Source organism: Coregonus clupeaformis, chromosome 16 (genome assembly GCF_020615455.1).
Source record: "Coregonus clupeaformis isolate EN_2021a chromosome 16, ASM2061545v1, whole genome shotgun sequence".
NCBI lineage: Eukaryota > Metazoa > Chordata > Actinopteri > Salmoniformes > Salmonidae > Coregonus > Coregonus clupeaformis.
In genome coordinates this window covers 46322195-46345188 of record NC_059207.1, presented here as the reverse complement: position 1 = coordinate 46345188, position 22994 = coordinate 46322195, and the positions used below count along the sequence as shown (strand labels likewise).

Here is a 22994-nt window from a genome sequence, read left to right as displayed (position 1 = left end):
GTTGTGTGTATGTACTGACATGTATATGTAACTGATAGATGCACACACACACTACATGTTAATGTTTTTAAATGTATGTAAATTGTAAAGTATTTTGTCTGTAATGTATTTTTCGTTATATGTCGGACCCCAGTAAGACTAGCTGTCGCCATTGACGTCGGCTAATGGGGATCCTAATAAATCAAATCAAGTCTCCGGACTTGAAACCCATTGAAAACCTGTGGTTAAATTGAAGAGGGCAGTCCATAAGCGCAGACGAAGGATATCAACACAGACAATGCAATCGCCATCACTCTGCACACTGCCCTATCCCATCTGGACAAGAGGAATACCTATGTAAGAATGCTGTTCATTGACTATAGCTCAGCATTCAACACCATAGTACCCTCCAAGCTCATCATTAAGCTTGAGGCCCTGGGTCTGAACCCCGCCCTGTGCAACTGGGTCCTGTACTTCCTGACGGGCCACCCCCAGGTGGTGAAGGTAGGAAACAGCACCTCCACTTCGCTGATCATCAACACTGGGGCCCCACAAGGGTGCGTGCTCAGCCCACTCCTGTACTCCCTGTTCACCCATGACTGCGTGGCCAAGCACGCCTCCAACTCAACAGTAGTAGGCTTGATTACCAACAATGACGAGACAGCCTACAGGGAGGAGGTGAGGGCTCTGGGAGTGTGGTGCCAGGAAAATAACTTCTCACTCAACGTCAACAAAACAAAGGAGATTATCATGGACTTCAGGAAACAGCAGAGGGTGCAGCCCCCTATCCACATCGACGGGACCGCAGTGGAGAAGGTGGAAAGCTTCAAGTTCCTTGGCGTACACATCACTGACAAACTGAAATGGCCCACCCACACAGACAGTGTGGTGAAGAAGGCGCAACAGAGCCTCTCAACCACAGGAGGCTAAAGAAATTTGGCTCAGTACAGGTGCATCAAAGCTGAGACCGAGTGAAAAATAGCTTCTATCTCAAGGTCATCAGACTGTTAAACAGTCATCACTAGCACATTAGAGGCTACTGCCTATAGACATAAACTAGAAATCACTGGCCACTTTAAGAAATGGAACACTAGCCACTTAATGTTTACATATCTTGCATTACTCATCTCATATATATATATATATATATATATATATATATATATATATATATATATATATATATATATATATACTGTATTCTATACTATTCTATGGTATCTTAGTCACTTTAATAATGTTTACATATCTTGCGTTACTCATCTCATACAGTGGGGAGAACAAGTATTTGATACACTGACGATTTTGCAGGTTTTCCTACTTACAAAGCATGTAGAGGTCTGTAATTTTTATCATAGGTACACTTCAACTGTGAGAGACATAATCTAAAAAAAAAAATCCAGAAAATCACATTGTATGATTTTTAAGTAATTAATTAGCATTTTATTGCATGACATAAGTATTTGATCACCTACCAACCAGTAAGAATTCCGGCTCTCACAGACCTGTTAGTTTTTCTTTAAGAAGCCCTCCTGTTCTCCACTCATTACCTGTATTAACGGCACCTGTTTGAACTCATTACCTGTATAAAAGACACCTGTCCACACACTCAATCAAACAGACTCCAACCTCTCCACAATGGCCAAGACCAGAGAGCTGTGTAAGGACATCAGGGATAAAATTGTAGACCTGCACAAGGCTGGGATGGGCTACAGGACAATAGGCAAGCAGCTTGGTGAGAAGGCAACAACTGTTGGCGCAGTTATTAGAAAATGGAAGAAGTTCAAGATGACGGTCAATCACCCTCGGTCTGGGGCTCCATGCAAGATCTCACCTCGTGGGGCATCAATGATCATGAGGACATATGTATGCCCTTACTGCCCTTCTATCTGACCTGGCTGTGAGGCTGCGAGCTGTATCAGCAATATAGAGGCCGTTGAGTTGCAGAGTTGCAGTCAGAAGGAGGTTGGGTGAGGGGGGTACTGGGGCCAGACCTATCAGTCCCTTTTATACAGTCATGATTGAAAAGTACATCTAGATTTGGCTTCTTAAAATAAACTGTCTGAGGGAATGCCTTTGATAAATGCACGCATATGGAAAGAGATGAGATGGTCCATGTAGCAGCAATCAAAGTGCCTGTCTGGTGTTGGTCGACTCCTTTTACACGCACACATACAGTACACGCACACACCATGTCTTGAACGCATTTTAAATGTGTTCCCAGCCAGAGTACTAGTGTTGCCTGAGGGTTGGTTGGTTTGTTACCTGTCTGGTGGTGCTGTGCTGGTTGAGCCCCGGCTGGGTCTTCGCTCGGTTCCCACAGTCCCGAACCTGAACCTGGGCTGAGAGGAAAGCTCATAAACACACCATCCCCCCTACAAAGGTCTGGACCTGAGCTCTGGGCCCAGCGGCCCCAGCCACACATCTGCCTCTGCTTAGCTAGGCTGAGGTTCCCCTCAATCGTCCACCCCACACACCTGGGAATCATTACAGCCAGCTCAGCGTGTTTGAAGAAATACCCTCCCCAGAGTTACTCAAGCACAGGCATGCAAGGCACCGCCACCGCTTTGATATACTGGCTGGCAGAGCAGGAGGGTTGAATAGCCCAGGTCTGGATGCTTTTTGTTGTTTTGAGGCAATCTGAATTCAGCTCAACTGGGTTATTTGTTTAAAAGACAGACGTAATTTGTATTTCCAAGTTCTGCACTAAAAAAAGTCACTAGATGTTAACTCTTTTTTAATTTCTGCAGATTTTCTGTAACTGTTTGACAAGTGCTAGTATGTGTCGATCATTAGAGATGCTATCATTTTAACGTACACTCATGTCCCCCTCACCAAGCCCCTGAATGTTGTGATTGCAGGTCTACTTTGACTGTGGAGCGAAGATGGATGTGGTGGATGTCCAAGGCCTCATCCTGTCTCCTGGTTTCCCCTATAACTACTCCTCAGGGACCCACTGTGTCTGGCAGTTCTTTGTGCCCGTCGGCCACCAGCTCATGCTGGAGATATTTGACTTTGATGTGTTCGAGAGTCACGAATCCGCGGCCCAATATGCTGCCATCTCTGACTTGGAAGAGGACGATGCTGAGGCTGACGATGGGGCAACTATCCCACCTGGGGGTCCCATCACAGATAAAGATGCCACCGTATCTCAGCCTCAGAGGGTCACAGCGAAAGCCCCCCGGTCCTCCTCCCAAAACGACAAGGTCATGCAGGTGGTGGTGCAAGAGCAGTCCACCAAGATGGAGATAGCCAAAGTCTCCAACTCTGCTAAAAGGTCCACCTCCGATGCCACCTCTGACCATGCCTCCCCGCAGCCCCTCCCAGACCTCCTCCTACCAGGGGCCCATGTACCAGGAGAGAAGGCAATGAACTCAATCACCTCTCCTCTCCTCAGAGGCAACACTGACCTTAACCCTAACCCCAGAGCATCAGCCCCAGACCAAGTCCTGGCTGTGGTTGTAGACGAGGCCACCACTCAGACCCCTCTGCTCCCCACAGACACAGACACAGAGTCAGTGAGCCCTGAGACCCAGCAGTCTGTGGTGGACGCCTGCCCCCACGACGTCCTCTACATCTCGGACCTCCTCACCTTCTCCTCGCGCTTCTGCGGCTCCAACCGGCCCTCCAGCAACCAGCTGGTGTTTGGCTCCAGCCAGGAGATGGTAGAGGTCATCATGGAGTTGATCACCACCACCCACTGGGGCCGCGGCTTCGCCCTGCTCTTTTACTACCACAACCGGACAGAACCAGGTGGAGATGACCCCCGGCATGACTACGCCCCTACTGCGGCCAGCAAAATAGACTCTCTGCTGGCCGCCATGAGTGGAGCAGCCTTCTTTGCCATGGTGCTCACCAGCGCTCTGTGTATCATATTCAGGTATGTAAAAGCATGCAGAGAGAGTTATTGTGATATGATATCCCTTTGTTACACACGTGTTGTGCTATAAATAGGTTTCCCTGACTACCTGAGATCAAACCAGCGCCTGAAAGAATTGTGCCAGAACATATCCTTTTGTCCTACACGCTTTGTAATGGCTTTCCCTATTGACTCCCAGAGACATAATGTTCTCAAGCATAAACAAACAAGACAGTGCACAATGGGAATGACTGTCCCTTTATGAACCTTGTGGGTCACCTGTGCAACATCTTCAGGTACATTAAAGCAAGGCATGCAGAAAGAATGGAGTCATAAAGATACCTTTGTCAAACATGTTTTGTGCTATAAATACATTTCCCTGACAACCTGAGACAAGCATAAACATAAACAAGACCGTGCACATTCTGCACAATGGGAAGAATTGTCCTTTTATGACCCTCTTGGGTCTTAATTTCCTTGGAAACTGGCACAGTGCTTTTCCTTTGAGATGGCACAACTGTTGGGTCTTTGATGTTGGCCAGTGTGACGAAGTTTCCTCCCATGAATGAGATGGTAGCCGTGAATGGGATAGTTTGCCAGTCAGTCCTCCTCCAGCACACAGTGTGCTGCTACTGCTGTGGATGGGCTGGCTGTTGCCTCAACTGGAGGCCTTGGTCAGTCCCTGATTCACACACAGGTTATTGAGAATAACCAATAATATATTTCTACTGTACAACCCATTTCACAGAGCTGTATTGTGGTACAGTATATCATAAAGTATTGTGTGTATTTTCATTTTTTAAACAGCAACAAATTCTGTTGTCAAAAAAACAGTGCTTTCAAGTTGAGTTGGGTTGACTAGATTGAGGAGAATTTGCATAGAGATGTTTATCTTTATGGGAATTTGAACCTTCCTGGAGGGAACTAGAGAGGTGAATCAGGCCAGTAGATTAAACGGTGATGCTCATTTAGTCACCCGGCATGGATGATATTACACCCTGCGAAAACTGATACTGATGCTAATGTTGTCTCCTCATGGGATCGACCGAGGGAACAACCTGTAAATTACACCTTTTGATATGTTGTTCTTGTTCTACTAAACAACCACAATGGCACCTAGACGGGACAGTGGCTCACAGCACAGCAGCACGAGGTTCTCCGCTCTCCTTGTTTTCCCTCGGCTCGCTTTTGTATGGCTGTGTTTCTCTGTCCATTGGAATCGATGCCAGGTGCTGCACCTCGAACGGCCCTCTCTCGCTCACGCTCTCATACCCATAATTGAGGACTGGATAATATCAACATAACAGTGAGTGTCCTTTGAGCACAATAAGCCCATTAGTACAGTTCTTACTTCTTGCTGTTAATGAAAGGGAAATTGAAAACACACTTCTAATAAAATGAAAGACTTCCAGGAACAACAACACATGCATAAAACATGATCAGGAAGCCAAGGAGGGCATTGCCATCATGCATAAAATAGCCATGCATGGTTAGAGAAATCCCCCATGCATGTTTGAGAGAAGTTACAGTTGTATTAGTCTCGTCCTGGGGCCATGTTTTTAATTGTGCCAAAAATGTATACACAAAAGCATTTAGATCTCAGTTATTGAACATAATCACTTTAAGTCAACACTTTCACTGTTATGTTGATATTATCCAGTCCTCAATTATGGGTATGCAATTATACTGATGCCTTTATAGTGAGACCACCCCAGATAGTGTAGTTTATGGCATTACATGGGTTTAGCTACTAGAGCCGTCCTTGAGAGAAACAACCTGGGGCAAGTTTAGGCTGTTTGTATGTAGTGAGTCAGCTAGCTAGACTCTGATTATGTTTGTAAGAAGAACTTCAGTGAAGGCAATCTAATCTGTTCCAGTTTCTAATTGTGGGAGAATGTTGATTTTGTACATTTTCTTTGTCAAATTTGGAGAGCAGTTGCTCTAAATAAGACAAGCTTTCACAAATAGCATGAAAGAAAATGTCGCCAAAAGTCAAGAAAGTAAACAACATGCATAAAAGAAAGGATGCTAATGGTTTTCAAAGATATGTTAAACAGTCAAAAAACGCATAACTGAAATGTTGTGGCTCTTTTTTGTTTTCCAGACCTAAACTATGTCCGAAAAGAGCCAGTTCCTGCTCATCCAACAACTCTGAGGTAAACGGATAAAGACCCCTGTCTGTCTGGACATTCCTTTGTAGGCTAACTTCTGACTGGGATCAGGGAACATTTCCTTCATATCCTCTAGACCAGGGATGGGCAATTTTGAAGGGGGTTGGTGCCACAAAAAATCAGCAGTGGCTCGCGGGTCTGCGTACCCACATCCATACCCACACATGCAGTCAGAGCCAGTCCTAGCCTTATGGGGGCCCTAAGTAAAAATGTGCAGTTTTACAGCTAATTTCCTGCAATTCTAAGCATTATATCTGAGTGAGAGTGACTAACAAAATCATTGGGGGCCTCCTCAGTTGGTAATTCGACCATGATTACAAAGTTTAGATAGCTGGCTAGACTAATTTACCAATAAATTAATTAATTGCTGACATGGGCTGAGTGATTATATATATATATATATATATATATATATATATAAATAATTACAGAATATCAGCTGACTGCTTCTTCCCTTAATAGTTATTGCATAGTTTGGAGCTGTGCTTTGGGTCATTGTCCTGTTGTAGGTGGAAATTGGCACCAATCAAGCGCCGTCCACAGGGTATGGCATGGCGTTGCAAAATGGAGTGATAGCCTTCCTTCTTCAAGATCCCTTTTACCCTGTACAAATCTCCCACTTTACCACCACCAAAGCACCCCCAGACCATCACATTGTCTCCACCATGCTTGACAGACTGCATCAAGCACTCCTCCAGCATCTTTTCATTTGGTCTGTGTCTCACAAATGTTATTCTTTGTGATCCGAACACCACAAACTTTGATTCGTCTGTCCATAACACTTTTTTCCAATCTTCCTCTGTCCAGTGTCTGTGTTCTTTTGTCAATCTTAATCTTTTCTTTTTATTGGCCAGTCTAAGATATGGCTTTTTCTTTGCAACTCTGCCTAGAAGGTCAGCATCCCGGAGTCGCCTCTTCACTGTTGACGTTGAGACTGGTGTTTTGCGGGGTACTATTTAATGAAGCTGCCAGTTGAGGACCTGTGAGGCGTCTGTTTCTCAAACTAGACACTAATGTATTGGTCCTCTTGCTCAGTTGTGCACCGGGGCCTCCCACTCCTCTTTCTATTCTGGTTAGAGCCAGTTTGCACTGTTCTATGAAGGGAATAGTACACAGCGTTGTACAAGATCTTCAGTTTCTTGGCAATTTCTCGCATGGAATAGCCTTCATTTCTCAGGACAAGAATAGACTGAAGAGTTTCAGAAGAAAGTTCTTTGTTTCTGGCCATTTTGAGCCTGTAATTGAACCCACAATTGCTGATGCTCCAGATACTCAACTAGTCTCAAGAAGGCCAGTTTTATTGCTTCTTTAATAAGCACAACAGTTTTCAGCTGTGCTAACATAATTGCAAAAGGGTTTTCTAATGATCAATTAGCCTTTTAAAATGATAAACTTGGATTAGCAAACACAACGTGCCATTGGAACACTGGTTGCTGATAATGGGCCTCTGTACGCCTATGTAGATATTCCATTAAAAATCAGCCATTTCCAGCTACAATAGCAATTTACAACATTAACAATGTCTACACTCTGATCAATTTGATGTTATTTTAATGGACCAAAAAAATTCTTTCGAAAACAAGGACATTTCAAAGTGACCCCAAACTTTTGAACGGTAGTGTATGTATATATATATATATATATATATATATATATACAGTTCCAGTCAAAAGTTTGGACACACCTACTCATTCCAGTGTTTTTCTTTATTTTTACTATTTTTTACATTGTAGAATAATAGTGAAGAAATCAAAACTATTAAATAACACATATGGAATTATGTAGTAACCAACAGTGTTAAACAAATCAAAATATATTTTATATTTGAGATTCTTCAAAGGAGCCACCATTTGCCTTGATGACAGCTTTGCACACTCTAGGCATTCTCTCAACCAGCTTCATGAGGTAGTCACTTGGAATGTATTTCAATTAACAGGTGTGCCTTCTTAAAAGTTAATTTGTGGAATTTCTTTCCTTCTTAATGTGTTTGAGCCAATCAGTTGTGTTGTGACAAGGTAGGGGGGATATACAGAAGATAGCCCTATTTGGTAAAAGACCAAGTCCATATTATGGCAAGAACAGCTCAAATAAGCAAAGAGAAACGACAGTCCATCATTACTTTAAGACATGAAGGTCAGTCAATACGGAACATTTCAAGAACTTTGAACGTTTCTTCAAGTGCAGTTGCAAAAACCATCAAGCGCTATGATGAAACTGTCTCTCACAGGAATGGAAGACCCAGAGTTACCTCTGCTGCAGAGGATAAGTTCATTATAGTTACCAGCCTCAGAAATTGCAGCCCAAATAAATGCTTCACAGAGTTCAAGTCACAGACACATCAACATCAACTGTTCAGAGGGGACTGTGTGAATCAGGCCTTCATGGTTGAATTGCTTCAAAGAAACCACTACTAAAGGACACCAATAATAAGAAGAGACCTGCTTGGGACAAGAAACACGAGCAATGGACATTAGACCGGTGGAAATTTGTCCTTTGGTCTGGAGTCGAAATTGAAGATTTTTGGTTCCAACCGCTGTGTCATTGTGAGACGCAGTGTGGGCCTACAAAAGGTGGGCCATGCGGCCCGCCAGTTGCCAATCCCTGCTCTAAACTACAGACACTGGAGCAAATACAAATACCCTACACTGGCCTGGTGCTCTTGTTGTCCAACTTCTCCCACGCAAGGCAGGCAGCCCCAGATGTAGACAGGTTCACTAAAGGTCAGACTGACTAACACCCATAAAGCAGAACTGGACAAGTTACGTTTCCCTATTTTCTAGTCATGAGATGAATTTGTCATTGAGGTGTCAAAATGTGTCCATCTGGGATTGAACTTTAGTGTGCTAAAAAAATAAGAAAAACAGTCCTACACAAGTTCTGGCCACTTTAAGCATCTTATTGCCACTAGATAATAATAATAATAATAGGCCATTTAGCAGACGCTTTTATCCAAAGCGACTTAGATCATTATACCGACTGGTTATCAAAACATTTGATTAATTGACGAGAACAACTTCAGTTCATATGGCTGTATTTCATAGTGTTGTGCAGCCCTACTCCGTTGGTGTATGTGGAGTGGTAGGTTTGTGTAGTAGTACTTGCTGACTCTAAACTGTACTGACTGCTGTAGGTGCAGGAGGGAGTGCAGAACTCTGGAGCTGATGTCCGTGAACTGCAGCTGGTGACTCCTAATCAGCCCGGCCTGGAGGTCCCTGGCCCTGCAGAGAACGACAACAACAACCACTCTCTCAGCCTCACACACAGAGGTGGGTATACGCACGCGGGCAGGCTCACGCGCACACACACACACAAAACACACACACTCCATCTACTTTCTCTCTCCCTCTAACACTCCCCTGTTTTTCCCTCTCTGCTTGTGCTCCAGCCGCCTAGCCTAGTCTAGTCAATCCCCTCGCTCCCCCTGCCCTGCGCCCCGTCTCTTTCTCTCTCCATGATCGAGGGGTTGACAATGACTTTATCTGCCCCTAAACTGAACTTACATGTTCAGCGTAAATGGGACACTTATTTCATTACGCTCTGAAACTATGACCGAAAAATGGTACACTGGGTCTGACTGTCAGACCTCCAAAACATAGTAATAGAGCTGGCAGGATTCTACCACATACTGAATTATCTCATGGTCTCATGGCCATATAATGGCTCTAAATCAGGGGTGTGAAACATACGTCCCGCAAGGGGGTCCAATCTGGCCCGTGGGTGGTTTAAAAATGTTTATTTTTTTTGGGCGGGAGGAAACAAAGTCGATATACTTTCAAATGACTAAAACCAAATCAAAATTATAATGGACCTACATTAATAAAGTTTCTTGACTGTGTCCAGTTTGCTAATAAACACCTTAATAAAAGCTAGACAGTCAAAGCATCGAAAATTCAAAAATCTATGGATAGAGGACAATTATTTAGCAAATTTTGACAGCAAGGAAATATAACACATTTTCAGTATGTCCCTCTGAACCTTGTTGAATACCGAATGTGGCCCCCGGGGCGTACTTTACTACGCTTTTTGATCAGCTCTGTGTCATGCGCCTGACTTCGCCTACCGCATTACACTGACGCCTTGACAGAAACACGCACATAATATGGAGTCAGCAGGTACAGCAATGCCAGCCGGATCGATGGAGGAACGCGTCCAACAACAAGCGGCCATAATCCAGGCTCTCGGCACCGCTATGGAACGAGTGGTTAATACAATGGAGCGATGGGAGAGAGGAGGTATCCCTATACCTCCTCCAATTACACCACCACCAACACCGCTGTCCACCTCTTCACCATCTGGGTCCAGTGGGATTCGGCTCTCGCTCCCGAGGGCTTATGACGGTACAGCTGCCGGGTGTCAGGGTTTTCTGCTCCAGGTAGAGCTCTACCTGGCAACCATCCACCCGGCTCCCTCGGGATACAAGAGCGTGTCCGCCCTCATCTCCTGTCTGTCCGGTAAGGCGCTCGAGTGGGCCAACGCCGAGTGGGGGGGAATAGATGCCACAACTGTAAGCTATGCAGAGTTTACCCGCCGCTTTAGGGCGTTATTCGATCATCCACCAGAGGGGAGAGCGGCGGGTGAGCGTCTATTCCACCTCAGACAGGGGAAGAGGAGCGCGCAGGAGTTTGCACTGGACTTTCGGACTCTGGCTGCCAGCGCAGGATGGAATGAGAGGGCCCTCATCGACCACCACCGTTGCAGCTTAAGGGAGGACTTTCGTCAGGAACTGGCCTGCAGGGACACCAACCTAAACCTGGATCAACTGGTGGATATGTCAATCCGACTGGATAACCTGGTGGCCACCCGCGGACGTCCGGATCAGGGGCCGTCCATTCCATCCCCCAGCACCTCCGACCCTACCCCTATGGAGCTCGGAAGTGCTGCTCTGAGGGAGACCGGTAGAGGGGCCGTCCCCTGCACCAACTGTGGCCGCTGAGGACACACTGCTGGTCGGTGCTGGGGAGGGCCTTCAAGGAGTCGAGGCAGTAGGCAGAGCACTGGTGGACTGTTTCAGGTGAGTAGGCACCCAACTCACCCAGAGCTCCCTGTTGCGCATATGTGTATAGATGTTGTATTTCCAGAGTTTTCTTCTCATTCCCAGCATAAGGCGCTAGTAGATTCAGGCGCAGCTGGGAACTTTATTGATCGTCAGTTTACCCGTAGGTTAGGGATTCCTATTGTGCCCGTTGATGTGCCCTTCCCTATACATGCCCTAGATAGTCGCCCTTTAGGGTCAGGTCTGATTAGGGAGGTCACAGCTCCACTCTGGATGAAGACGCAGGAGGGGCATGAGGAAACAATTTGTCTATATCTGATTGATTCTTGGGGCTTCCCTGGTTAACCTCTCATGACCCCACTATTTCATGGCAACAGAGGGCTCTCAAGGGATGGTCTAGTCAGTGCTCGGGGAGGTGTGTAGGTGTTTCCGTAGGGGCAACTACGGTGGAAAGTCCAAACCAGGTTTCCACCATGCACATTCCGCCTGAATATGCCGATTTGGCTCTCGCCTTCTGTAAAAAGAAGGCAAGTCAATTACCACCCCATCGACAGGGGGATTGTGCGATAAACCTCCAGGTAGGGGCTGCGCTTCCCCGGAGTCACGTGTATCCTCTGTCACAGGAGGAGACGGCGGCTATGGAGACATATGTCACCGAATCTCTGAGGCAAGGATACATCCGGCCTTCCACTTCCCCTGTTTAATCGAGTTTCTTTTTTGTGAAGAAGAAGGATGGTGGCTTACACCCGTGCATTGACTACCGTGGTCCTATTCAGATCACTGTAAAATACAGCTATCCACTACCTCTGATTGCTAGTATGACGGAGTCATTGCACGGGGCGCGCTTCTTCACGAAATTGGATCTCAGAAGCGCGTACAACCTGGTGCGTATCCGGGAGGGAGTTGAGTGGAAGACAGCATTCAGTACCACCTCTGGTCACTATGAGTACCTCGTCATGCCATACGGTTTGATGAATGCTCCATCAGTCTTCCAATCCTTTGTTGATGAGATTTTCAGGGACCTGCACGGACAGGGTGTAGTGGTGTATATAGATGACATTCTCATATACTCCGCTACACGGGCCGAGCATGTGTCCCTGGTGCGTCAGGTGCTTGGTCGACTGTTGGAGCATGACCTGTATGTGAAGGCGGAGAAATGTCTGTTCTTCCAAGAGTCCATCTCCTTCCTAGGACACCGCCTATCCGCGTCAGGTGTGGAGATGGAGATTGACCACATTTCGGCCGTGCGTAATTGGCCGACTCCAACCACGGTGAAGGAGGTGCAGCGATTCTTGGGTTTTGCCAACTACTACCGGAGGTTTATCCAGGGCTTTGGTCAGGTAGCGGCTCCCATTATCTCCTTGCTGAAGGCAGGACCGGTGCGTCTACAGTGGTCAGCTGAGGCAGACAGGGCTTTTGGTCATCTGAAGGACCTGTTTACTTCGGCTCCAGTGCTGGCTCATCCGGATCCCTCCTTGGCATTCCAGGTTGAGGTGGACGCGTCCGAGGCTGGGATAGGAGCTGTACTGTCTCAGCGCTCGGGTACGCCACCGAGGTTCGCGATCGATTTATCTATTGGGCTCACACGTCACCCTCCTCTGGTCATCCTGGCATCGGTCGGACAGTGCACTGTCTTAGTGGGAAGTACTGGTGGCCCACTTTAGCCAAGGACGTGAGGGTTTATGTTTCCTCCTGCTCTGTGTGCGCCCAGTGTAAGGCACCTAGACAACTGCCCAGAGGGAAGTTACAACCCCTACCCGTTCCACAACGGCCGTGGTCCCACCTATCGGTGGATTTTGTTACGGACCTTCCTCCCTCACAAGGGAACACCACGATCCTGGTCGTTGTGGATCGGTTTTCTAAGTCCTGCCGTCTCATTCCTATGCCAGGTCTCCCTACAGCCCTACAAACTACTGAGGCCCTATTTACACACGTCTTCCGGCACTACGGGGTACCTGAGGATATTGTGTCGGATCGGGGTCCCCAGTTCACCTCAAGGGTCTGGAGGGCCTGACCTCAGGTTTTCACCCCGAGAGTAATGGGCAGGTGGAAAGAGTCAACCAGGATGTGGGTAGGTTTCTGCGGTCATATTGCCAGGACCGGCAGGGGGAGTGGTCAGCTTATATCCCCTGGGAAGAGATGGCCCAAAACTCACTCCGCCACTCCTCTACTAACCTTACTCCTTTCCAGTGTGTGTTAGGTTATCAGCCGGTCCTGGCACCTTGGCATCAGAGCCAGATCGAGGCTCCTGCGGTGGATGAGTGGTTTCGGCGCTCGGAAGAGACCTGGAACGCTGCTCATGTACACCTGCAGCGGGCCATCAGGCGAAAAAAGGCGAACGCCGATCGCCACCGCAGTGAGGCCCCGGTGTATGCACCGGGGGACCGGGTCTGGCTCTCGACCCGAAACCTGCCCCTTCGCCTGCCCTGCCAGAAACTGGGTCGGCGGTTTGTGGGGCCATTTAAAGTCCTGAGGAGATTGAACGAGGTTTGTTATAGGTCAAATCAAATCAAATCAAATTTTATTGGCCACATGCACCGAATACAACAGGTGCAGACATTACAGTGAAATGCTTACTTACAGCCCTTAACCAACAGTGCATTTATTTTAAATGAAAAAGTAGAATAAAACAACAAAAAAGTGTTGAGAAAAAAAGAGCAGAAGTAAAATAAAATAACAGTAGGGAGGCTATATATACAGGGGGGTACCGGTGCAGAGTCAATGTGCGGGGGCACCGGCTAGTTGAGGTAGTTGAAGTAATATGTACATGTGGGTAGAGTTAAAGTGACTATGCATAAATACTTAACAGAGTAGCAGCAGCGTAAAAAGATGGGGTGGGGGGGGCAGTGCAAATAGGTCAGGTAGCCATGATTAGCTGTTCAGGAGTCTTATGGCTTGGGGGTAGAAGCTGTTGAGAAGTCTTTTGGACCTAGACTTGGCACTCCGGTACCGCTTGCCGTGCGGTAGCAGAGAGAACAGTCTATGACTAGGGTGGCTGGAGTCTTTGACAATTTTGAGGGCCTTCCTCTGACACCTCCTGGTATAGAGGTCCTGGATGGCAGGAAGCTTGGCCCCAGTGATGTACTGGGCCGTACGCACTACCCTCTGTAGTACCTTGCGGTCGGAGGCCAAGCAGTTGCCATACCAGGTGGTGATGCAACCAGTCAGGATGCTCTCGATGGTGCAGCTGTAGAGGTTTTTGAGGATCTGAGGACCCATGCCAAATCTTTTCAGTCTCCTGAGGGGGAATAGGCTTTGTCGTGCCCTCTTCACGACTGTCTTGGTGTGTTTGGACCATGATAGTTTGTTGGTGATGTGGACACTAAGGAACTTGAAGCTCTCAACCTGTTCCACTACAGCCCCGTCGATGAGAATGGGGGCGTGCTCAGTCCTCTTTTTTTTTCCTGTAGTCCACAATCATCTCCTTTGTCTTGGTCACGTTGAGGGAGAGGTTGTTATCCTGGCACCACACGGCCAGGTCTCTGACCTCCTCCCTATAGGCTGTCTCATCGTTGTCGGTGATCAGGCCTACCACTGTTGTTTTGTCGGCAAACTTAATGATGGTGTTGGAGTCGTGCATGGCCATGCAGTCATGGGTGAACAGGGAGTACAGTAGGGGACTGAGCACGCACCCCTGAGGGGCCCCCGTGTTGAGGATCAGTGTGGCAGATGTGTTGTTACCTACCCTTACCACCTGGGGGCGGCCCGTCAGGAAGTCCAGGATCCAGTTGCAGAGGGAGGTGTTTAGTCCCAGGATCCTTAGCTTAGTGTTGAGCTTTGAGGGCACTATGGTTTTGAATGCTGAGCTGTAGTCAATTAATAGCATTCTCATGTAGGTGTTCCTCTTGTCCAGGTGGAAAAGGGCAGTGTGGAGTGCAATAGAGATTGCATCATCTGTGGATCTGTTGGGGCGGTATGCAAATTGGAGTGGGTCTAGGGTTTCTGGGATAATGGTGTTGATGTGAGCCATGACCAGCCTTTCAAAGCACTTCATGGCTACAGACGTCAGTGCTACAGGTCGGTAGTCATTTAGGCAGGTTATCTTAGAGTCCTTGGGCACAGGGACTATGGTGGTCTGCTTGAAACATGTTAGTATTACAGACTCAGTCAGGGACATGTTGAAAATGTCAGTGAAGACACTTGCCAGTTGGTGAGCACATGCTCGGAGTACACGTCCTGGTAATCCATCTGGCCCTGCGGCCTTGTGAACATTGACCTGCTTAAAAGTCTTACTCACATCGGCTACGGAGAGCGTGATCACATAGTCATCCGGAACAGCTGGTGTTTTCATGCATGCTTCAGTGTTGCTTACCTCGAAGCGAGCATAGAAGTGGTTTAGCTCGTCTGGAAGTCTTGTGTCATTGGGCAGCTCGCGGCTGTGCTTCCCTTTGTAGTCTGTAATAGTTTTCGATCCCTGCCACATCCGACGAGCGTCAGAGCCGGTGTAGTACGATTCAATCTTAGTCCTGTATTGACTCTTTGCCTGTTTGATGGTTCGTCGGAGGGCATAGCGGGATTTCTTATAAGCGTCCGGGTTAGAGTCCCGCTCCTTGAAAGCGGCAGCTCTACCCTTTAGCTCAGTGCGGATGTTTCCTGTAATCCATGGCTTCTGGTTGGGGTATGTACGTACGGTCACTGTGGGGACGACATCATCGATGCACTTAATGATGAAGCCAGTGACTGATGTGTTGTACTCCTCAATGCTATCTGAAGAATCCCGGAACATGTTCCAGTCTGTGCTAGCAAAATAGTCCTGTAGCTTAGCATCTGCGTCATCTGACCACTTTTTTATTAACCGAGTCACTGGTGCTTCCTGCTTTAGTTTTTGCTTTTAAGCAGGAATCAGGAGGATAGAGTTATGGTCAGATTTGCCAAATGGAGGACGAGGGAGAGCTTTGTATGCGTCTCTGTGTGTGGAGTAAAGGTGGTCTAGAGTTTTTTTTCCTCTGGTTGCACATTTAACATGCTGGTAGAAATTAGGTAGAACGGATGTAAGTTTCCCTGCATTAAAGTCCCCGGCCACTAGGAGCGCTGCCTCTGGATGAGCGTTTTCCTGTTGACGTATGGCCTTATACAGCTCATTCAGTGCAATCTTAATGCCAGCATTGGTTTGTGGTGGTAAATAGACAGCTATGAAAAATATAGATGAAAACTCTCTTGGTCAATAGTGTGGTCTACAGCTTATCATAAGATACTCTACCTCAGGCGAGCAAAACCTCGAGACTTCCTTAGTATTTGATTTTGTGCACCAGCTGTTGTTTACAAATATACACAGACCGCCACCCCTTGTCTTACCGGAGTCAGCCGTTCTATCCTGCCGATGTAGCGTATAGCCCGCTAGCTGTATGTTGTCCATGTCGTCGTTCAGCCACGACTCGGTGAAACATAAAATATTACAGTTTTTAATGTCCCGTTGGTAGGATAACCGTAATCTTAGGTCATCCAATTTATTCTCAAATGATTGAAGATTGGCTAATAGGATTGATGGGAGCAGCAGTTTACTCGCTCGCCGTCGGATCCTTACACGGCACCCTGACCTACGTCCACGATATCTCCATCTCTTTCTCATGCGAATGACGGGGATTTGGGCCTTGTCGGGTGTCTGTAGGATATCCTTTGTGGCCGCCTCGTTGAATAAAAAATCTTTGTCCAATACGAGGTGAGTAATCGCTGTCCTGATATCCAGAAGCTCTTTTTGGTTATAAGAGACGATGGCAGAAACATTATGTACAAAATAAATTACAAATAACGCGGAAAAACACACATAATAGTACAATTGGTTAGAGGGCTGTAAAACGGCAGCCATCTTCTCCGGCTTCCTCTTAATTACTGTATTAACCCCTCGTTCCATGTGTCTCTCCTCAGGCTGGTAGTAGCTGGTCCACTCCAGGAGTCTGAGGTACGGAAGGTTCCTCAGCCCCCACTGGACATCGAGGGGGCACCGGCGTACTCGGTCCGGTCCATCTTGGATTCGAGGCGTCGGGTGGGGGGGCCTGCAGTATCTCGTGGAGTGGGAGGGGTACGGTCCGGAGGAACGGTGCTAGCATCCTCGATATCTCCATGTTGAGGGATTTCCGCCCTGCTCCGCGTCCTCCTGGCCGTCCCCGAGGCCGGGGTCGGCGCACGGCTGGAGCCGCGCGTCAAGGGGGGGTACTGTCACGAATTCAGCCGAGGCTGCCCCTCCTCCTTGCTCGGGCAGGCTTCAGCGTTCGTCGTCACCGCAGTACTAGCTACTACCGATCCATGTGTCTATGTTCGACTTGTTTTGTCTTTATTGGTCATGCCTGTTTCCCATCATGTAGTTATGTCTTCCCTATTTACCCTCTGTCTCACACTGTGTGTTGTGCGTGTTTGTTCATGTTTTGGTTGTCGTTAGTGTGCAGGTTTGTGTCCTACCTGCGTGGAGGTTTTGTTCATACATTTTGTTCTACGAGTAAAGTACGCTTTTTGACCAGCTCTGTGTCCTGCGCCTGACTTCGCCTACCGCATTACACTGACGCCTTGACAGCAGCATTAGAAGTCTCAATGGAAAATGGCTTTAGTTTTGGAGTAACACTGGGTTTATCCCAGAACAATCCAAAGTCTCGCTCATTGTTGCTGAGCCCACAGAGAGACTTACAGGTCATGACATTTAACCTATATAACAGCGTGAGAGCTTTTGGAACACCATGTTTCTCCTCTCACTGAGTTCAACGATGTCACTATGAGTTAACAGGAATATGAGTGGACAAGTACAGTGGCTACACAGTGTACTGGATGCACAGTGCAGTCATTTACAGTAGCCTATGGAGACCAATCTGTAACACTCCATTTCAAGTGCTCTTTTAGGGACAATACATCTGACTGTTCAATGTAGCAATGTTTTAATTGTAGGCTATCTGTCACCATACAAGTATATGATTAATAAAACCACTTTCCCTTTTCTTTCCCAGGTTCCCCAGAAAGTGTTGGTGGTGATATGTCCCAGCATGCTGAAGTGGACCTCTCATCCAATGGTCTCACAGAACTGGACTTGGGGTCAGATGAGGTGTTTATCATTTCGTCTGTGCCTAATCCAAGCAGCAGACTGCCGTTCTCGGCCCACACGGTAAGGAGCGAGGCAAGGCAGGTAACCCAGAACCCAGGTGAGGACCCATGGTGGTGCTTTCCTCTAGGGTGACACCCAAGCAGTAGCAGGGAACCCAGGCTAGGGCCTTGGTGGTGCCCTCTTCTAGGGGTGACACTCAGGCAGTAGAGAGAACCCAGGCTAGGACCCGCTCTAGGGGTGGGTGACACCCAGGCAGAAGGCCCCGTCCTGCCAAGTATTTTTTCCTTGAATTCGCAACCCTCTGCTGGTAATAGCTATGAACCACACCGCCTGGTGGTCGAGGTGTCAGAGTATAGAAACACAGTGACAGGGGATTGGCTGTAGGAGAGGGTTTGATACAGCATTTTTGCTTGTGCTCTATTGGAATAAGAGTTGGCATAAGGCAGGCCTGGCAGCTATTAGGGAGCTGGCGAGCTTTCCTGCAGCCTAGCCTAATGGATGTATTATCTGTGAAGCCAGTTTCCCAGCTCCAATTCTCTCTGTGTGTGTGTGTGTGTGTGTGTGTGTGTGTGTGTGTGTGTGTGTGTGTGTGTGTTCATGCGCGTTTGCGTGCTGTGGTGCATTGCTGTGTGTGGTCTGTATGTGTTTGTGTACTGTTTGTGCAGATTGTGTGTATGTACATATTTGTTCAGACTGATGATGGGAAGAAGGACTCGCACAGGAAATCCGTCCAGAGCCTTATCCGTTCATGTAACTAGCTAGATGGAACTCGCATTAATTTCTCGTGGACAAACTACATAAACATAAATGGTACCGTAGCTCTGTCACGATACAACGGCATGTGTGAGATAAGGAGCAGCATTAGTTCCGGTGCTTGTGTTTATCGTCACTGGTTATTTGGACAAATCACAATTTTACTGATTTTAGCATCTTTAGAATTGCAGAAGGGGAGGGGACATTTGGCCTATAAACTTGCCCGTAACTTGTAAAGAGAGAGGGTGGAGCTCTTCATTCTGGTTCCGATCCTCATTCTATCTCTCCTCTTAACGCGTATGGACCCAGAACTTCATCGAGCATCTGACCAATTACATAGGACTTTAGTTCTGGGTTAACCAAGATTACGCTTGTGTAAAATATTTGCATTGAGTGTATTTTGCCAAGTGAGTAGTTTGCATGCGCCATGACAGCTAACATTAGCACTATAAGCTTACACCCACTGACTGGCTGTGGCTAAAATGAGCCTAGCTATCTGCGTCTGCATTGTGTCCAACTCTGTCATGTTTCCGAGTAGATTATTTTTCACGAGCTCAATTCCCGCCACATTTTAAGCCCCACCTACACAAACTCGTGATTTGTTGGGAGAGTTGTATGTCTGTCTGAAGAGCACCCTCCCCAAAATGGCCAAGAAAATCTGACATGATCCTCAGACCTAGTGCTGTTGCCCTAGGTCTAGGATTTCCGAGACTAAGTGTGGGGGGTAATACAGGGCTCTGTTTCACATCTGGGTGGCTTATCCTCCACCTTTTTGCCCAAACTGCAACAAGTTACCATTGGTGGGGGGCTTTTGTGGTGAGCAGGGCACTTCATTTAAAACCTTCCTAATTCTTGTCTAGACTAAGCGAGCTGTTAATGATTCTGTGTAAGGATTATCTGGCTCTTTCTGGGAGGAGTACCCCTCCCCAAACCTGAATAATGAGGGGGGATACGTGACTGATGTGCCCTTCACCCCTGACCTGCCATTCCTATTAGTGCTAGGCCCGCATTCACAAAGACTCTCAGAGTGATCTAAAAGGCAAAACTGATCCTATATCAGCAGTCCTATCTGAGAATCTTTGTGAATACGATTGCAGGAATCACTGACTGCACCCACTACCAGGCAAGCAGCACTTGTTGTTTTGAATTGCATGTCTGATTCTGTGGTTTGCTTGCTGCCCTTTTAGGTCAACGGCGATTGGAGGTTCAGTTCAGAGCTTGAATATAATGTGACCTCTGATACAAGCGAGCTATTTTTATTAGTGATAATTTCTTGTGAATGAGTCTCATTCACGCTCTGATGCCACTGGTGGAGAAAACTCCATTGGCTGAGGGCTCAAGTCAGTTGAACACACATTGTATTTAAGCAGTGGCTGTTTTTCCCATGGTCAAATAAAAGTATAGACTAATCACAGGTAGATGCTTCCAGTCTCCAGAATAAGTGTGTGCGTTCCATGGCAGTAAATTGTAAACTAAGACACTGTGTAAACATTGCTACAGTGGGTTCAGTGGGTTCATTGGGTTCGAGCGGTTCTACTCTTTCAGATGCTTCCAGTTTTCCAAATAAGAAGTCTGTTTTCAAACTACTGTAGGCCTACCCCACATGCACACAAATACACTGAATGCCGGGTTTGATTGAATTCCATCTGATTTGTTTGATGTGTGTCTCTCCTCTCGGCAGCGGGAGAGGTTTCTAAGGCACAGTGACACCGGCCCTGGCCCTGTGACTGACTGGCCCTCTCCAGACCCGGCTGCCTCCCCCACAGAGACCAGGGCTGCCCAGGATGGCAGTGCCAGCTGTGCCCGGCCACGGGCCTGGAGTGTCCGTACCTTCCAGGACTTCCTCCCTCCACTGCCCCAGTTACATAAGAAGTGGTGCAGTTGGAACTCCACCAGTCCCTTCACTAAGCTGGTGGACAGCGTTAGTTGCTATTATGTTATTGGTCATTCAGCAGATACTGTATTTCTTTACGTTTACATTTTGGTTATTTAGCAGACGTTCTTACCCAGAACGACTTACAGTCATGTAATGTATGTTTGCAAGTGGATTTTTTTATAGCAAATGTTTCATTACTCGATGCATAATGCATAAACCATGAATGTCGGGTTGCACTGCAGAGGGATATGTGTTGACTAGATATTGTTCCCCCAGGCACCGTCCAGCTTTGTGTCAGACTGCCGTGGGGAGAACAGCAGGAAGGTGTTCTCCGACCCCCAGCTGGAGGCCCAGAACGACCGTAATGCCTCTGACTCCTCCATGAGTAACGACTCGTACCCCTTGGCTCAGCCAGCCCAGCGCCAGCGCCGCCTCAACTCCACGAGCAACCTTCGGCGTTCCCGCTTCACCGGGCCCTGCTTTGGTCTGCTCTCTGGGTCTGGCCCCTCAAACAGCACCAAGGCCCCCGGGGGCCCCCACCTCCAGGCCTCCCCGTCCGAGCCCAGTAACGGCCCCTCTGGGCATGGTGTGATTTCCCTCGATTTCCCAGCGGAGAGCGACCACGTCAGTGTCCCTGTGTTTTCCATCTGTGAGGAGGAGGACCGGCAGCCCCTGGTCCTGGCTGAGCACCTGGGCCAGTCCCCCATGCTGAACGGACTGAGCCGGGGGCCGTACGAGGGGAAGGCGCCCGCCAGTGGAGGCCCCAACCCTGGTCCCCAGAGCCCAGCCAACGGCCCCCTCCTCCAGAGGGAGAGGTCAGAGTGGAGGCCATGGGGGAGTCAGGCCTCAGGAGGGGCCAGTCCTTACCCTCTCCCTCAACCCTCTGACTCACCCACAGCCGCCAACCCCACCGAGTTAAAGTTTGCCTTCGTGCAAAGCACAGCCAATCATATCCAGATGCCTTCCCTCAGCCAATCAACAGTGCCATGCAGTGTGACGGCCAAGGAGATGTGACCAGTAAAAGTCCAGCATCCAGACCATGTGACAGACAGAGCATGGACTACTTGGTTGGCCCAGCAAAGCAATAATTAACTATTTTTAGTTCCACTTTTGTCAAATGCAAAACTTACCTTTTTGATTACTGAAATCAACTTTTATATGAAATTTTTACATTCTTGAAGTAAATTGCTTCATGGTGACAAATTGGATGTTTTCATACTAGTACCCACAATATATTTTTTTATCAAGTTAAAACCACTTCATCAATATATGCTGTATACCACACCAAGGCGTTTTCAGCTTCGGTATAATTTGTTTAAAAAATGAAACTTTAAATAATGTTGAATATGGATGTTAAAAGAAACCATGCTAGTATTTTCCAAGAGCACTTAATTTCCCAACTCATCTGAGCACTTTTGTACCAGTTAATCGTTTTGATACTTTTCATCAAATTGAAAATTATTAAACATAAGCACTTTCAACGCAATAGCTCACTCATGCTTGTGGATTTTGTGCTGAAATGTGCCAACTTCTGCCTTTTGTCCAACAACCATGGGCCTTGAAGCAGTGAATTATAATAGCACCACAGAGCTCCATGGGGACTGTATACTACTGCTCTGTGCCCTCCAGTGTTAAACTGATATAGATCACACGCAGTATATTCACTTCAACGCTACAACAATGTATACAAATGTATTCCTAAGGCTGATACTGGGATATAAAAGGGAATTGATCATTGTAAAAATAAAAAAAGTGACAAATGCCGTAACTAACATTCAATAGATGTAGGCATATATGACCAGCTATAAAGATAAATGTCGCAATTGTAAACATAGAAAATAAATAGGGTTGGTGGGAATTTGTGCAAAGAACTTTTAATAAAGGTTGTTATCTACGTAAATTGCTGCTTCAGTTCTTGATCATTTGATGTCAGCAGAAAGTAGTAGGTAGCAAGTCATGCATCTTAAACACAATGAGGGAACAAGTATTTTATTAGTGCAGTAAAAAAACAGACATGGATCCATATACCGAACAAGAAGTATTTTAGAATTGCTAATACAGGGTAGGGGCACAACTCCAGCCTTCAAGGATCACAGTCCTGCTGGATTTCATTTCTACCTGGCTCTATATTGATAAATCAATATTTAAAGAGTTTTCTGCCCATAAAAAGCTACTTCTCATTTTTGAAAACGGGCTATGTGGCATCGATATGAGTCAAACAATTATAGTGTCAAGATCTACTACAAAGTGTAAATAGGAAGATGATGAGAAAAAATTGTTAACCCCCCCCCTCCCCTCCAAGACAACGCTTGTTTGGCTTCAGTCATGGCCACTGC

At 47.1% G+C, this 22994-nt stretch overlaps 1 protein-coding gene across 1 annotated transcript in view; it reads left to right on the top strand.

Annotated features, from left to right (window-relative positions):
* The window catches only part of LOC121585004, a 49496-nt gene extending 26938 nt beyond the window's left edge, over positions 1–22558 (top strand). The window contains exons 2-7 of the mRNA XM_041901303.2: positions 2841–3859; positions 5943–5994; positions 9140–9275; positions 17935–18089; positions 20464–20703; positions 20935–22558. Coding sequence (XP_041757237.2) covers positions 2841–3859; positions 5943–5994; positions 9140–9275; positions 17935–18089; positions 20464–20703; positions 20935–21672 — 2340 coding nt within the window. The 3' untranslated portion in view covers positions 21673–22558. The remainder of the gene's footprint in view (positions 1–2840; positions 3860–5942; positions 5995–9139; positions 9276–17934; positions 18090–20463; positions 20704–20934) is intronic.
* Positions 22559–22994: the final 436 nt, after the last annotated feature.